This window comes from Saimiri boliviensis, chromosome 14 (assembly GCF_048565385.1).
Source record: "Saimiri boliviensis isolate mSaiBol1 chromosome 14, mSaiBol1.pri, whole genome shotgun sequence".
Lineage (NCBI taxonomy): Eukaryota > Metazoa > Chordata > Mammalia > Primates > Cebidae > Saimiri > Saimiri boliviensis.
Window position 1 is genome coordinate 38,159,889 of NC_133462.1, and position 16,608 is coordinate 38,176,496.

Here is a 16,608-nt window from a genome sequence, read left to right on the forward strand (position 1 = left end):
GTGCCTGTAATCCCAGCTACTCGGGAGGCTGAGGCAGGAGAATTGCCTGAACCCAGGAGGCGGAGGTTGCGGTGAGCCGAGATTGCACCATTGCACTCCAGCCTGGGTAACAAGAGCGAAACTCCGTCTCAAAAAAAGAAAGAAAGAAAGAAAGAGGTAGGACAGGGACCCAAGGGTGCCCACTCTGAGTCTGTGCTGTGGCCCCGAAAGCCTGACCCTGGAAAAAGGTTGGAGGCTGGGATTTGAGGCACAGGTTCTGCCTCCGTTGTACCCACAGAGCGCCATGCAGGTCATTGGAATCCCGCCCAGCGTCCAGCAGCTGGTCCTGCAGCTCGTGGCGGGAATCTTGCACCTGGGAAACATAAGTTTCTGTGAAGACGGGAATTACGCCCGAGTGGAGAGCGTGGACCGTGAGTGTGGGTGCCAGGGAAGGTGGGAGGGAGGCCTGTGTGTGTTGCATCCTCCTAGCTCAGCCCCCCAGGAGGCTGAGAGCCCACGAGGACAATGTCGGTGTCACTGGGCAAGATGGGGATAATGGGAGGCCCATGCAGGAGGCCCAAGAGCCCAACCAGCTGCCCTGTTTTTGCCCTGACCTTCACCCTGGTAGTCCTGGCCTTTCCCGCCTACCTGCTGGGCATTGACAGCGGGCGACTGCAGGAGAAACTGACCAGCCGCAAGATGGACAGCCGCTGGGGCGGGCGCAGTGAGTCCATTGACGTGACCCTCAACGTGGAGCAGGCGGCCTATACCCGCGATGCCCTGGCCAAGGGGCTCTATGCCCGCCTCTTTGACTTCCTTGTGGAGGCAAGTGGGACTGGGACTGGAGGGTAGGGTGGAAATGTTGGAGTCACAAACATTGATGGGGGCCGAGTGCACTGACTCACACCTGCAATCCTAATGCTTTGAGTGGCCGAGGTGGGAGCATCATTTGAGGCCAGGAGTTCAAGACCAGCCTGGGCAACAGAGCAAGACCCCATCTCTATAAAAAGTTAAAATTAGTTGGGTGGGCCGGGTGCGGTGGCTCAAGCCTGTAATCCCAGCACTTTGGGAGGCGGAGGCGGGTGGATCACAAGGTCAAGAGATCGAGACCATCTTGGTCAACAAGGTGAAACCCCGTCTCTACTAAAAATACAAAAAATTAGCTGGGCATGGTGGCTCGTGCCTGTAATCCCAGCTACTCAGGAGGCTGAGGCAGGAGAATTGCCTGAACCCAGGAGGCGGAGGCTGCGGTGAGCCGAGATCGCGCCATTGCACTCCAGCCTGGGTAACAAGAGCGAAACTCCGTCTCAAAAAAAAAAAAAAAAAAAAATAGTTGGGTGTGGTGGTGTGCGTTTGTAGTCCCAGCTACGCAGGAGGCTGAGGTGGGGGGATTGTTTGAGCCCCAGGAGGTCGGGACTGAAGTGAGCTATCATTGCACCCCTGCACTCTGGCCTGGGCAGCAGATCAAGACCCTGTCTCTTAAAAAAAAATAAAATAAAATACTTTTGGCCAGATGCAGTTGCTCACGCTTGTACTTCCAGCACTTTGAGAGGCTGAGGCAGGCAGATAGCTTGAGGTCAGGAGTTTGACAGCAGCCTAGCCAACATGGTGAAACCCTGTCTCTAGTAAAAATTTAAAAATTAGCTCAGTGTGGTGGCACATGCCTGTAATCCCAGGTGCTTGGGAGGCTGAGGCAGGAGAATCACTCAAACCTGGGAGGTAGAGGTTGCAGTAAGCTAAGATCATGCCATTGCACTCCAGCCTGGGCAACAGAGCAAGACGCCATCTCACAATAATAAATACATAATTAAATAAAATCAAAACTTTTTAAATGTACAGAGTCAGCCACATGGCAAAACCCTGTCTCTGCAAAAATACAAAAATTAGCCGGGCATCATGCCTGGTGCCTATAATCCCAGCTACATGGGAGGCTGAGGTGGAAGAATTCCTGACTCCAGGAGGTTGAGGCTGTAGTGAGCCATGATCAAGCCACTGCACTCCAGCCTGGACAACAGACTGAGACCTTCTCTCAAAATAAAAAAATTAAAATAAATATAAAATGTATGACTGGTCACAGTGGCTCACGCCTATGATCCCAGCACTTTGGGAGGTCAAGGAGGGCTGATTACCCGGGGTCAGGAGTTTGAGATCAGCCTGGCCAACATGGCAAAACCCGTCTCCACTAAACATGCAAAAATTAGCTGGGTGTGGTGGTGGGCACCTGTAATCTCAGCTACTTGGGAGACTGAGGCAGAAGAATCTCTTGAATCTGGGAGGCGGAGTTTGCAGTGAGCCAAGATTGCACCACTGCACTCCAGCCTGGGCAACAGAGCAAGACTCAGTCTCAAAGGAAAGAAAAGAAAAAGCCCCTTAAGTTAGTTGCTATTATCAACTCCTTTAAAGATGAGAAAATAAAGCCGGGCACATTGGCTCATGCCTGTAATCCCAGCACTTTGGGAGGCCGAGGTGGGCGGATCATGAGGTCAGGAGTTTGAGACCAGCCTGGCCAACATGGTGAAACCCCATCACTACTAAAAATACAAAAATTAGCCAGGCATCATGGCATGCGCCTGTAATCCCAGCTACTTGGGAGGCTGAGGCAGGAGAATCACTTGAACCTGGGTGTTGGAGGTTGCAGGGAGCCGAGATTGCGTCATTGCACTCCAGCCTGGGCAATAGAGCGAGATTCCATCTCATTTTAAAAAAAAAAAAAAAAAGATGAGAAAATAGAGATGCAGAGAGGTTCGAGCACAGAGTCAGATTTGAGTCAGGGACCCTGAGCCACTGACACCTGGGTTTCTCCTCTGAGTGACTGATTGCGGGGTGTACTGATTGTACACAGAGCCAGGAAGGGCAGAGCTGGGGAGGGCTGGAGGGAACTTGGCATGAGGGGCCATCACTCATGACATTGGCTCAGCCTGTGTCTAGGCAGTAGTGGGCAGGGGCTTCAGATCTGACCGATGCCCACTGACCTCCTGTCCCCACCCACGCCGCAGGCCATCAACCGTGCTATGCAGAAGCCCCAGGAAGAATACAGCATCGGTGTGCTGGATATTTACGGCTTTGAGATCTTCCAGGTACAGCCCCTGCCTCCAGCCCACATCCCGTCCTCCCTGGGGCAGCCCAGTGTGGCCACCAGAACTTTCAGCACCAGGACATTGAGGGAAGGACCCTTTTCTTCCTTCTACAGAAAAATGGCTTCGAGCAGTTCTGCATCAACTTCGTCAACGAGAAGCTGCAGCAAATCTTTATCGAGCTCACCCTGAAGGCTGAGCAGGTGGGCAGCCAGGAGGCCAGGGAATGGGATGGGGGATCCTGGTGTGGTGGTGAGGTGGAAGGGCCATGGGGATCCCTTAGCAACTAGGGGACACCCTAGCCCTCCCCACCATGTTCCCACCTCTCTCTGCCACCCTGCCTAGGCTATAGCTCCTTCTGCCTTTAAAGCTTTGGAAAGGACCATGCCTCTTAGTTCATTCATTCAGCAATTATTTATTGAACACCTGTTGTGTGCCAGTCACTATTTAGGGTGCTTCGTGACATAGCCATGAACAATAAGGCAGTAGTCCCTGCTGTCTTAATTTTGCCCCTCCTCCAGAAGCAGAGCCTGAGGCAAGGATTGAGGGACAAATGGTTTTTCTGGGAGGCAATCCCAGAAAGCTCTAAGAGGGGAATGAGGAAGTGAGACAGGGAATTTTTTTTTTTTTTTTTTTTTTTTTTTTTGAGACAGGATCTCGCTCTATTGTCCAGACTGGAGTGCCGTGGCGTGATCACAGGTCACTGCAGTCTCTACCTCCCGGGCTCAAGCCATCCTCCCACTTCAGCCTCTCAAGTAGCTGGTGCCACAGGCCCATGCCATCGTGCTTGGCTGATTTTTAAAAACTTTTTTGTAGAGTCGAGGTTTCACTTTGTTGCCCAGATTGGCCTTGAACTCCTGGCATCAAGCAATCCTCCTGCCTTGGCCTGCCAAAATGCTGGGATTACAGGCATGAGGTAACATGCCCAGCCCTGAGACAGGGGTTTCTTAAATAACAGAGAGAAAGAGAGCCAGACACAGTGATGCACACCTGTAGTCCCAGCTACCTAGAAGGCTGAGGTAAGAGGATCACTTGAGCCTGGTTCAAGGCCAGCCTAAAAACATAGTGAAACCCCCTCTCTACAAAAAATATAAAAATTAAGCCAGGCATGGTGGCTCATGCCTGTAGTCCCAGCAATTTGGGAGGCCAAGGCAGGAGGACCACGAGGTCAGGGGATTGAGACCATCCTGACTAACACAGTGAAACCCCATCTCTACTAAAAATGCAAAAAATTAGTGGGGTATGGTGGCACATGCCTGTAGTCCCAGCTACTCAGTAGGCTGAGGTAGGAGAATCACTTGAACCTGGGAGGCAGAGGTTGCAGTGAGCCAAGATCATGCCACCACACTCTAGCCTAGCAGCAGGGTGAGACTCCATCTCAAAAAAAAAAAAAAAATTACCCAGGCATAGTGGTGTGCTCCCGTGGTCCCAGCTACTCAGGAGGCTGAGATGAGAGTATCACGAGCCCTGGAGGTCGAAGTTGCAGTGAGCTAGAATTGTACCACAAAGTTCCAGCCTGGGTAATAGAACAAAACCCAGTCTCAAACAAACAAACAAGCTGGGCGTGGAGGCTCACACCTATAATCCCAACACTTTGGGAGGCCGAGGGATCATGATGTCAGAGTTCAAGACCAGCCTGACCAACATGGTGAAACCCCATCTCTACTAAAAATACAAAAATGAGCCAAGCATAGTGGCACACTCCTGTAATCCCAGCCACTCAGGAGGCTGAGGCAGGAGAACTGCTTGAACCCAGGAGGCAGAGGTTGCACTGAGCTGACATTGCGCCACTGCACTCCAGCCTGGGTGACAGAGCAAGGCTCCTTCTCAAAAAGAAAAAAAAAAGAGTCCTAATAGGATGTTAATGAGCAAGTTATGCTGTGGGCAACTGGAGCGCAACTGCACTGGGACCCAAGGAGACTTCATAGAGCACACAGAGAATCAAGGGAGCTGGAGTATTTATCTGTCTGCTCCTGTTGATTGTTGGTCAAGGGCTGGCGGGACCAGATGTCATTCCCTGGCCCTTCCAGCCTCACCCACACAGGATTGATGGGCTTTGTTGCCAGAGACAGTCTGAAGTGATGAGATGGAGAAGGAGAGAAGACATGGAGGCAAGGGTGGCCACACCTTGTTCACTGCCCCCCACACCCACCCCCTTTTCCGCCCCCAGGAGGAGTACGTGCAGGAAGGCATCCGCTGGACTCCAATCCAGTACTTCAACAACAAGGTCGTCTGTGATCTCATCGAAAACAAGCTGGTGAGGGCTGGGTCAACTTTGGCAGGGGTGTCTCACTGGCCCCTGAGCTGAGTCTGGAAGACAGAAGGGCCAAGGGGGTTATGGCATCCTCAGGCCCCTCTCTACCCTACACTCAGGCCCTCCAGCAGGCAGAACACAACCCCTCTGCCCCTCATCCATTCATTTCACCTACCTGTCCACCTTTCTCTTAACCACTCAATAAACATTCCCCCAGGTACCCCAGCTTAGAGTCAAGAGGAGTCAAATTTGCAGATTCCACTCCGGGCAAGGTGGCTCATACCTGTAATCCCAGCACTTTGGGAGGCTGAGGCAGGCAGATCACCTGAGGTCAGGAGTTCAAGACCAGCCTGACCAATGTGATGAAACCCCATCTCCACTAAAAATACAAAAGTTAGGCCAAGCATGGTGGCTCACGCCTGTAATCCCAGCACTTTGGGAGGTGGAGGCAGGCAGATCACAAGGTCAGGCATTCAAGACCAGCCTGGCCAACATGGTGAAACCCCATCTCTACTAAAAATACAAAAAATTTAGCCAGGCATGGTGCTGCGTGCCTGTAATCCCAGCTACTCAGGAAGCTGAGGCAGGAGAATCGCTTGAACCCAGGAGGTGGAGGTTGCAGCGAGCCCAGATCATGCTACTGCACTCCAGCCTGGGCGACAGAGCGAGACTGGTCTCAAAAAGAAAAAAAAAAGCCAGGTGTGATGATGCATGCCTGTAGTCCCAGCTACTGGCAAGGCTGAAGCAGGAGAATCACTTGAACCTGGGCGATGGAGGCTGCAGTGAGCCGAGACTGCACCACTGCACTCCAGCCTGGGCAACAGAGCAAGTCTCTGTCTCAAATATATAAACAAATAAAGGGCAGGTGCCCCTGCCAAGGGATTTTAGTCTGGGGCCTGAATCCCATGAGGGGTCCTCACCGACCTCTGTACCCCAGCAAGCTTCCACAGCAGTCCTGCACACACCCCTGTGCCACCCCCACCCCCCGCCACCCCCACCCTCACCAGCCATTCCATCCCCAACCCCTGCAATGCCTTTTGTGCTTGTATTTGAAGGCCCCTGGAGCCATCCCCGCCCCCGAAGCTGTAGCTCCGTCCACTCCTCCACGCCCTCCCTCTCCTAATCTCCGGGCTGATGAGCTGACTGGGGTGGGTCAGGGATGGGCAGCAAGGCAGACCAAACTGAGCCGCCCCTGGCTCCCTCACAACCCGCAGAGCCCCCCAGGCATCATGAGCGTCCTCGACGACGTGTGTGCCACGATGCACGCCACGGGCGGGGGAGCAGACCAGACACTGCTGCAGAAGTTGCAGGCAGCCGTGGGAACCCACGAGCATTTCAACAGCTGGAGCGCCGGCTTCGTCATCCACCACTACGCTGGCAAGGTGTGCCCCTCCACCAATCCTCCCCTGTGCCTCCTCAAAGACCCCCAGGACTCGGGCCATAACCCCTCACCTTCCAGCACCCAGGCTGCAAAGAGCCTGCTAGGACCCTCAACCCGGGCTGTAGAATTCCACTGCCCCCCTGCCTCAACCCACTCCTTGCTAACGTGAACTACAGACCCTTCCCTCTGACCCCTCAGGAACTCTCTGAGCCCCAGACTTATCTGGACTCCACCACCACTATGTTCCCTGGGCCAGGGCTGCAGAAATCCACTGGCCACTGATTCAGGCCGCAACTTTCCTTACTAACAAATCAACTCTCCTAACAGAGGGAACAGAATTCTGCCCGCCCCCTCCCTCCGCCCCCATTAACCCCAGCTTGGGCACCAGACCCCCTGTGCTCACAGATAAGCCCCAATGTGAGCTGCAACCTTGCCCCTGGCCTTTGCGTGTCTTCTCCTCCCACTTGGAATGCTTTCTGACCACTTTCCCAGGAGGCTCGCTGCTACCAAGTCCTGTTGCCTTGAGGTCTTTGTTCAAGTGTCTCTTCTTCAGAAAGGCGGCTCCAAATATCACCATGGAAAACCGCCTTCCTCTCCATTTTCTTTCTTCCTTCACTCTTTTTTTCTCTCCATATTATTTTGCAGCACTCCACACACTGCCTTTATTTCTTAGTCTTTCACGAGCAGTGCCTCGTGCCTGTAATCTCAGCACTTTGGGAGGCTGAGGTGGGTGGATCACCTGAGGTCAGGAGTTCGAGACCAGCCTGGCCAACATGGAGAAACCCTATCTCTACTAAAAATACAAAACTCCAGCTGGGTGCGGTGGCTTACACCTGTAATCCCAGCACTTTGGGAGACTGAGGCGGGCAAATCCCAAGGTCAAGAGATCGAGACCATCCTGGCAAACATAGTGAAACCCCATCTCTACTAAAAATACAAAGATTAGCTGGGCATGGAGGCACGTGCCTGTAGTCCCAGCTACTTGGGAGGCTAAGGCAGAAGAATCACTTGAACCCAGGAGGTAGAGGTTGCAGTGAAACAAGATCGCACCACTGCACTCTAGCCTGGCAACAGAGTGAGACTCCATCTCAAAAAAATTATATATATATATAAATATAAATATATTTATATTTATATATTTTATATATATGTGTGTGTATGTGTATATATACATATATATATATATATATATATATATATATATATATATACTCAAAATCAGCTTGATGTGGTGGCAGGTACCTATAGTCCCAGTTATATATATAATTATATATATGTTTATATATACATATAAAATATATATATATACAGACAAATTATATATATATATATATGCCAAAAGAAAATCAGCTGGGTGTGGTGGCAGTTACCTGTGGTCCCAGTTACTCAGGGGGCTGAGGCATGGGAATTACTTGAACCCAAGAGGCAGAGGTTGCAATGACCCGAGATTGTGCCACTGCACTACAGCCCGGGCAACAGAGCGAGACTCTGTCTCCAAAAACAAAAGCAAACAGAAAGGGCTGGAGCTCCCGTGTTCCTGCAGTCGGGGTTGCAAAATCCCTGCTTGGAACTACAGAGAGCCCCCAGCTTTGGTAGCAGCCCCGGCCCCCAACCCTGGCTGAAGCCCCCACAGAGATTCCCTGAGCCAGAGCTGCTACCCTCCTGACACAGGTCCCCTTACACTGGCCCCCGATTGACCAGGTCAGAGATACCCAATCGAACTTCTGACTCTTAGGGACCCCCCACCCAGGCTACAGGCCCCCGACTCACCAATCCGAGCTATAACTGTCATTGCCACCCTTAGGCTGCAGCTCTCTTCCCCTCATCTAGGCTGTAGCCCCCACCTCCCCTCACCTCTGACCTGGGATACAGCCACAATCCTCTAACCTTGACTTGAATATCAGCCCTCCAGGGAGCCCGACCCCATCCCCTGAACTGTAGATACCCTGAAACCAGTGCTGTAGACACTCCCTGATCCTCTCACCCCAGGGCAGGTCCCAGGGAACCCTTGACCACCTGGGCTGTAAGCACCCTGCACCCACCCTCCCACCGCGGTCTCTCCCTCACTGTTCTCAGCACTGCCTCCCTCCAGGTCTCCTACGACGTCAGTGGCTTCTGCGAAAGGAACCGAGACGTTCTCTTCTCTGACCTCATAGAGCTGATGCAGACCAGTGAGCAGTGAGTGGTCCTGGGCATGGGGACCTCTGGCTACAACCCCCCAAGGGGATGGAGGGAGGACTGGGCACCACCCCACCTTCCCCAGAGCCGCCATCTTGCCACAAACCTTAGAGGAGTGGCTGTGTGGCCAGGATGGTGTTTCTGTGGACTAGTTCTGATGTAAAAAGTAACTCCAGAGGCCAGGCACAGTGGCTTACGCCTATAATCCTAGCACTTTGGGAGGCTAAGGCTGGCAAATCACCTGAGGCTATGAGTTCCAGACCAGCCTGGGCAACATGGCAAAACCTTGTCTCTACTAAAATTATAAAAAATTAGCCAGATGTAGTGGCTCACACCTAGCAGGCGGATCATGGGGTCAGGAGATCAATACCATCCTGGCCAACATGGTGAAACCCTGTCTCTACTAAAAATACAAACATTAGCCAGGTGTGGTGGCACGTGCCTGTAGTCCCAGCTACTGGAGAGGCTGAGGCAGGAGAATATAACTTGAACCCAAGAGGTGGAGGTTGCAGTGAGCTGAGATTGCATCACTGCACTCCAGACTGGTGACAGAGCGAGACTCCGTCTCAAAAAAAAAAAAATCAGATTCAGATAGTTCTGAATCTGATTGTTCAGATTCTGATAGCTCAGAATCAGATGCAGATTCTGATTCTGTAAGTCTGGGGTGGAGTTTGAGCTTCTGCTTTTTTGTCCTCACAGAGATAAGGTCTACTGCCACAGCACGAGTGCAGTGTCGCAATCACAGCTCACTGCACCCTCCACCTCCTAGGCGCAAGGGATCCTTCCATCTCAGCCTCCTGAGTAGCTGGGACTACAGGCATGTGCCACCACACCCAGCTAATTATTTTTTTCTTTTATCTCTTTTTTGTAGGTAATGCTGCTAAATTAATTAATTTATTATTATTATTTTTGCTGGAAGAGTAGACAAGTTAAAAAAAAAAGAATTTAAAAAACCTTTTTTGAGACAAGGGTCTTGCTACATTGCCCAGGCTGGTCTTGAACTCGGGACCTCAAGTGATCCTTCTGCCTAGGGAGATTCCACATTGGAAACAAGGCCCAAGGATGCACAGGTTGCTGGTCCAGGAACCACTGTCAAACACTTTGAAGATCCCTGTCTTATTACTTACACCTAATGCTACATTCTTTTTTTTCTTTCTTTTTTTGAGACAGAGTCTCCCTCTGTCACCCAGGCTGGAGTGCAGTGGCACGATCTTGGCTCACTGCAACCTCTGCCTGGGTTCAAGCGATTCTCATGCCTCAGCCTTCTGAGTATTTTTAGTAGAGACAAGGTTTCACCATGTTGGCCAGGATGGTCTCAATCTCTTGACCTCATGATCCACCTGCCTCAGCCTCCCAAATTGCTGGGATTACAGGTGTGAGCCATCGTACCTGGCCTGTAAAAAAATATTTATGAGGCAGGGCATGGTGGCTCACACCTGTAATTCCAGCACTTTGGGGGGCCAAGGCAGGCGGATCACAAGGTTAGGAGTTGGAGACCAGCTTGGCTAACATGGTGAAACCTCATCTCTACTAAAAATACAAAAATTAAGCCGGGAGCGGTGGCTCAAGCCTGTAATCCCAGCACTTTGGGAGGCCGAGGCGGGTGGATCACGAGGTCAAGAGATCGAGACCATCCTGGTCAACATGGTGAAACCCTGTCTCTACTAAAGATACAAAAAAATTAGCTGGGCATGGTGGCATGTGCCTGTAATCCCAGCTACTCAGGAGGCTGAGGCAGGAGAATTGCTTGAACCCAGGAGGCGGAGGTTGCGGTGAGCCGAGATCGCGCCATTGCACTCCAGCCTGGGTAACAAGAGTGAAACTCCGTCTCAAAAAAAAAAAAAAAAAAAATACAAAAATTATCCAGGCGTGATGGTAGGTGCCTATAATCCCAGCTATTCGAGAGGCTGAGGCAGGAGAATTGCTTGAACCCAGAGGCGGAGGTTGCAGTAAGCCAAGATCACGCCACTGCACTTTAGCATGGGCAACAGAGCAAGACTCCATCTCGAATAAATAAATAAATATATATATATATATATATAATGAAATCTCATATTCTCTTGTTCCATCCTATATGCTTTTTGGACTCCGGTGTGTATTTTAGCACAGCACATCTCAGTTTGGACAGGCCACATTTCAAGGGCCTCAATTTGTCATGTGACCAGTGACTGCCATAATGGGAAATATAAAACCAGAGATGTGGTTCTTTTTGGGTTTTTGTTTTCTTGGGGTTTTTTTTTGAGACAAGGTCTTGCTCTGTCACCCAAGCTGGAATGCAGTGGCACAATCTCACCTTCCTGGCTCAAGTGACCCTCCCACCTCAGCCTTCTAAGTAGCTGGAACTACAGGTATATGCCACCACATCCAGCTATTTTTTTTTTTTTTTTTTTTTTTTGAGACGGAGCTTCACTCTTGTTGCCCAGGCTGGAGTGCAATGGCACAGTCTCGGCTCACTGCAACCTCCACCCTCCAGGTTCAAGTGATTCTCCTGCCTCAGCCTCCTGAGTAGCTAGGCACCTATAGATGCCCACCACCATGACCAGCTAATTTTTGTATTTTTAGTAGAGATGGGGTTTTGACATGTTGGGCAGGCTGGTCTCAAACTCCTGACTTCAGTTGATCCACCCAACTCAGCTTCCCAAAGTGCTGGGATAACAGGTGTGAGCCACCGTGCTCAGCCCTATTAACCATTTTAAAATGTACAATTCATCCATGCTGTTCCCTATCTGTGGCAAAGAAAAATAAAGGAAATAAATACATAAAGTAAAATGGGCTGGGCACAATAGCTCACGCACTTTGGGAGGCTGAGGTAGGTGGATCACGAGGTCAGGAGTTCGAGACCAGCCTGGCCAGCACAGTGAAACCTGTCCTTACTAAAAATACAAAAATTAGCTGGATGTGATGGCACACACATGTAGTCCCAGCTACTCAGGAGGCTGAGGTGCAAGAATCACTTGAACCTGGAAGTCAGAGGTTGCAGCAAGCTGAGATCACGCTACTGCACTCCACCGTGGGTGACAGAGTGAGACTCGCTCTCAAAAATAAATTAATTAATTAAATCAAATTAAATTAAATGTACAATTCAGTGGCATTAAATACATTCACACACTGGCTTGAGCCCAGGAGTTCTAGGCTGCAGTCACTATGATCGCACAAATGCCCTCCAACCTGGAGGACAAAGTGAGACACTGTCTCAAAAAGCAAACCAAGGCTGGGTGCAGTGGCTCATGCCTGTAATCTCAGCACTTTGGGAGGCTGAGCCGAGTGGATCAACTGAAGTCAGGAGTTTGAGACCCGCCCAACATGGCGAAACCGCGTCTCTACTAAAAAATACAAAAATTAGCCGAGCATGGTGGTGTGTGCCTGTAATCCCAGTTACTTGGAAAACTGAAGCAGGAGAATCGCTTGAACCCAAGAGGCGGAGGTTGCAGTGAGCTGAGATTGTACCACTGTTTGTCTCAAAAAAACAAAACAAAACAAAACAAAACAAACCCTCTGTCTCTCACCCATCACAGCTCCCATCCTCATTGAGAGAACCATATTTCACCTTGCGGCGTTGAGGCTGCCCTGCCTCTGGAGGTGGGCATCCCACGGTCCAGCCACACCTCTAACTCCTCTTCTCCCCTTCCCAACCCAGGGCCTTCCTCCGGATGCTCTTCCCCGAGAAGCTGGATGGAGACAAGAAGGGGCGTCCCAGCACCGCCGGCTCCAAGATCAAGGTGGGCCTGGGGTGCATGACAGAGGACTGGGCATGGGGAGGGCTCAGTCCCACCCTACCTGCGGTCCAGACTCTGTTTCCAGACTCTCATTTCAATGCCTGTCTCTCCACCACCCCTGGGGCTTCTGCCTCTATGACCTCATCTGTTCAGCTAGGTCTTCCTCCAGCTCTGGGTTTAGGGGGCTTGGACCAGCTTCTTTTTTTTTTTTTTTGAGAGGGAATTTCGCTCTTGTTACCCAGGCTGGAGTGCAATGGCACGATCTCTGCTCACCGCAACCCCCGCCTCCTGGGTTCAGGCAATTCTCCTGCCTCAGTCTCCTGAGTAGCTGGGATTACAGGCACGCGCCACCATGCCCAGCTAATTTTTTGTATTTTTCGTAGAGACGAGGTTTCACAATGTTGACCAGGGTGGTCTCGATCTCTTGACCTTGTGATCCACCCACCTCGGCCTCCCAAAGTGCTGGGATTACAGGCTTGAGCCACCGCGCCCGGCTTGGACCAGCTTCTTAAGAGTCTCCATCAACTCCTTAAATACAGAAGTGGACCATTATCCTAATGAATTTTTGTTTGGTCTTTTAGACATTTACCATTTTTTAAATTTGTGGTAAAATATGGCTCATACCTGTAATCTCAGAATTTTGGGAGGCCAAGGCAGGTGGATCACAAGGTCAGGAGATTGAGACCATCCTGGCCAACATGGTGAAATCCCATCTCTACTAAAATGAAAAAAAAATTAGCTGGGCATGTTGGCACATGCCTGTCCTCCCAGCTACTTGGGAGGCTGAGACAGGGGAATTGCTTAAACCCAGGAGGTGGAGGGTGCAGGAGCCAAGATCATGCCATTGCACTCCATCCTGGGTGACAGAGCGAGACTCTGTCAAAAAAAAAAAAAAAAAAAAAAAAAAACCTTAATAATATCCAATAATTTTTTTTTTTTTTTTGAGATGGAGTCTCACTCTGTCCCCTAGGCTGGAGTGCAGTGGCATGATCTCAGCTCCCTGCAACTTCCGCCTCCAGGATTCAAGCGATTCCCCCACCTCAGCCTTCCCAGTAGCTGGGATTATAGGCACGCAGCACCATGCCCAGCTGATTTTGTATTTTTAGTAGAGATGGGTTTTCACCATGTTAGCCAGGCTGATCTCCAACTCCTGACTTCAAGTGATCCACCCACCTCTGCCTCCCAAACTGCTGGGATTACAGGCATGAGCCACCACATCCAGCCTATCCAATAATTTTTTTTTTTTTTTGAGAAGGAATTTTGCCCTTGCTGCCCAGGCTGGAGTGGTACGATCTTGGCTCCCTGCAACCTCCACCTCCCGGGTTCAAGCGATTCTCCTAACTCAGCCTCCTGAGACACACACCTGTAATTCCAGCTACTCGGGAGGCTGAAGTGGGAGAATCCCTTGAACATGGGAGATGGAGGCTGCAGTGAGCGGAGATCATGCCACTGCACTCCAGCCTGGACAACAGAGTGCGACTTTGTCTCCAAATAAAAATAAAAATAAAATAGCCGGGCACGGTGGCTCAAGCCTGTAATTCCAGCACTTTGGGAGGCCGAGGCGGGTGGATCACGAGGTCGAGAGATTGAGACCATCCTGGTCAACATGGTGAAACCCTGTCTCTACCAAAAATACAAAAAATTAGCTGGGCATGGTGGTGCGTGCCTGTAATCCCAGCTACTCAGGAGGCTGAGGCAGGAAGAATTGCCTGAACCCAGGAGGCAGAGGTTGCGGTGAGCCGAGATCGCGCCATTGCACTCCAGCCTGGGTAACAAGGGCGAAACTCCGTCTCAAAAATAAAAAATAAAAAAAATAAAAAATAAAAAATAAAATAAAATAAAATGCAAAACCCAAGGCTAGCCTCTCAGGCATACACACAGTTCCCTACTTCCAAAGTACCCGTCTCAGCCAGGCACAGTGGCTCACACCTGTAATCCAGGCTACTCTGGAACCTGAGGCAGGAGGGTTGCTTGAGCCCAGGAGGTTGGACCTGCAGTGAGCTATCATGGCACCACTATACTCGAGCCTGGGCGACAGAGCAAGACCCTGTCTCAAAAAAAAAAATACCCAGCCAGGCACGGTGGCTCATGCCTGTAATCCCAACACTTTGGGAGGCCAAGGCGGATGGATCACCTGAGGTCAGTTCATGACCAGCCTGATCAACATAGCAAAACCCTATCTCTACTAAAAATACAAAAAGTAGCCAGGTGTGGTGGCACACGCCTGTAATCCCAGCTACCTAGGAGGCTGAAGCAGAAGAATCTCTTGAATCAAGAAGGCAAAGGTTGCGGTGAGCCGAGATTGTGCCATTGCACTCCAGCCTGGGTGAAGAGCAAAACTCCATCTCAAAAAAAAACAAAAAAAAAACAAACAAAAACACCACCCAAGGTACCTGTCTCCCCAAAGGACAAAAAGAAATGCTCTTTCAAGGGCTCTGTTATTCAGTCAACAAACAAACATTTACTACTAAGCACTCACTATGTGCCAAGCTAAGTGGTGAGTGTGGCAGACGTGAGAGCTCGTCGTCCTGGGTTCGAGGGTCAGGCAGACACCCCACATCAGTCCCACTAGTGTGGTATGCACAAGTTGAGGTGAACACAGCCTGGGACATCTGGCCCCTGTGGCCTACCTGTTACCAGCCCTCACCCACCCCCAGTGTGTCTGTCTCCTGAGACTATATCTAGGGTGGGGAAAAGAGAAGGGCCAGAGGGTCCCACCCCTGTGCCCCCCACCCACCCATCTCCACTTCTGCCCCAGAAACAAGCCAACGACCTGGTGGCCACACTGAAGAGGTGCACACCCCACTACATCCGCTGCATCAAACCCAACGAGACCAAGAGGCCCCGGGACTGGGAGGAGAACAGGTGATCTTCCCAACCCATCCAAGACTCATCTCCTCAGGGCCCTGCAGTTACCCCCAGAACTGACCAAGACACTTCCCTGACCTCCCGTAGGATGACCCAGGGACTAACACAGCCCCTCCCCCCACCCCCAACTGCGAACTGACCACAGAAGGGACCATCAGGATAAGATCCCTTCCCCCAGTCCCCAGGCTGACCCCTGAAGTCCCCCCAGACCACAGAACTTACCCCCCAAACTTCCCTCAGCATGAATCCAGAGCCCCCCCAGATCCCCCACCTCCAGTACCTCCCACCCATCCCCAGGACTGGTGACTGTCCCCCCCAGCCCCCTGAGCAGGGACTCAGTCTACCCTCCCCACCAGGGTCAAGCACCAGGTGGAATACCTGGGCCTGAAGGAGAACATCAGGGTGCGCAGAGCCGGCTTCGCCTACCGCCGCCAGTTCGCCAAGTTCCTGCAGAGGTGAGGAGCCCCCCCCACCTTGCCATCCCCTCAATCAGAACGCCCAGCGGGCCCTGTCTGCTCCAAGCACTCCCATACCCCGGCCCTCCCCCAACCAGGTATGCTATTCTGACCCCCGAAACGTGGCCCCGGTGGCGTGGGGACGAACGCCAGGGTGTCCAGCACCTGCTTCGGGCGGTCAACATGGAGCCTGACCAGTACCAGATGGGGAGCACCAAGGTCTTTGTCAAGAACCCAGAGTCGGTGAGTGCGTTTGAGGGACAGACAGAGAAGGAGGAAGAGGGACAGAGAGAGAGACAGAGATTGAGAGAAAGATTGAGAGATTGAGAAAGAGATTGAGAGTGACCGACAGAAAGGGAGACTGACAGAGAAACTGAGAGATTGAAAGAGAAATTGAAAAAGCCATTGAGAGATTAATAGACTGAGAGAGACTGAGCGAGCGATTAAGAAAGACTGCGAGTGAGAGAGAGAGAGACTGAGAGAGGCACTCTGGTCGGCCGGACTAAGCGGCTCACGCCTGTAATCCCAGCACTCTGGGAGGCCAAGCTGGGCAGATCACGAGGTCAGGAGATTCAGACCATCTTGGCCAACATGGTGAAACTCCCATCTCTACTAAAAACACAAAAATTAGCTGGGCGTGGTGGCATGTGCCTGTATTCCCAACTACTCGGGAGGATGAGGCAGGAGAATTGCCTGAACCTGG

General features: G+C 51.4%; 1 protein-coding gene across 3 annotated transcripts in view; it reads left to right on the forward strand.

Annotated features, from left to right (window-relative positions):
- The window catches only part of MYO1F (myosin IF), a 55,382-nt gene that overhangs the window by 26,067 nt on the left and 12,707 nt on the right, over positions 1-16,608 (forward strand). For all 3 annotated transcript variants that reach the window (XM_039466987.2, XM_074384681.1, XM_074384682.1), the window contains 11 exons: positions 278-410; positions 608-804; positions 2,976-3,056; positions 3,170-3,256; positions 5,224-5,310; positions 6,522-6,689; positions 8,781-8,866; positions 12,504-12,585; positions 15,341-15,447; positions 15,807-15,905; positions 16,004-16,148. In XM_039466987.2, the coding sequence (XP_039322921.1) occupies positions 278-410; positions 608-804; positions 2,976-3,056; positions 3,170-3,256; positions 5,224-5,310; positions 6,522-6,689; positions 8,781-8,866; positions 12,504-12,585; positions 15,341-15,447; positions 15,807-15,905; positions 16,004-16,148 (1,272 nt within the window). The remainder of the gene's footprint in view (positions 1-277; positions 411-607; positions 805-2,975; positions 3,057-3,169; positions 3,257-5,223; positions 5,311-6,521; positions 6,690-8,780; positions 8,867-12,503; positions 12,586-15,340; positions 15,448-15,806; positions 15,906-16,003; positions 16,149-16,608) is intronic.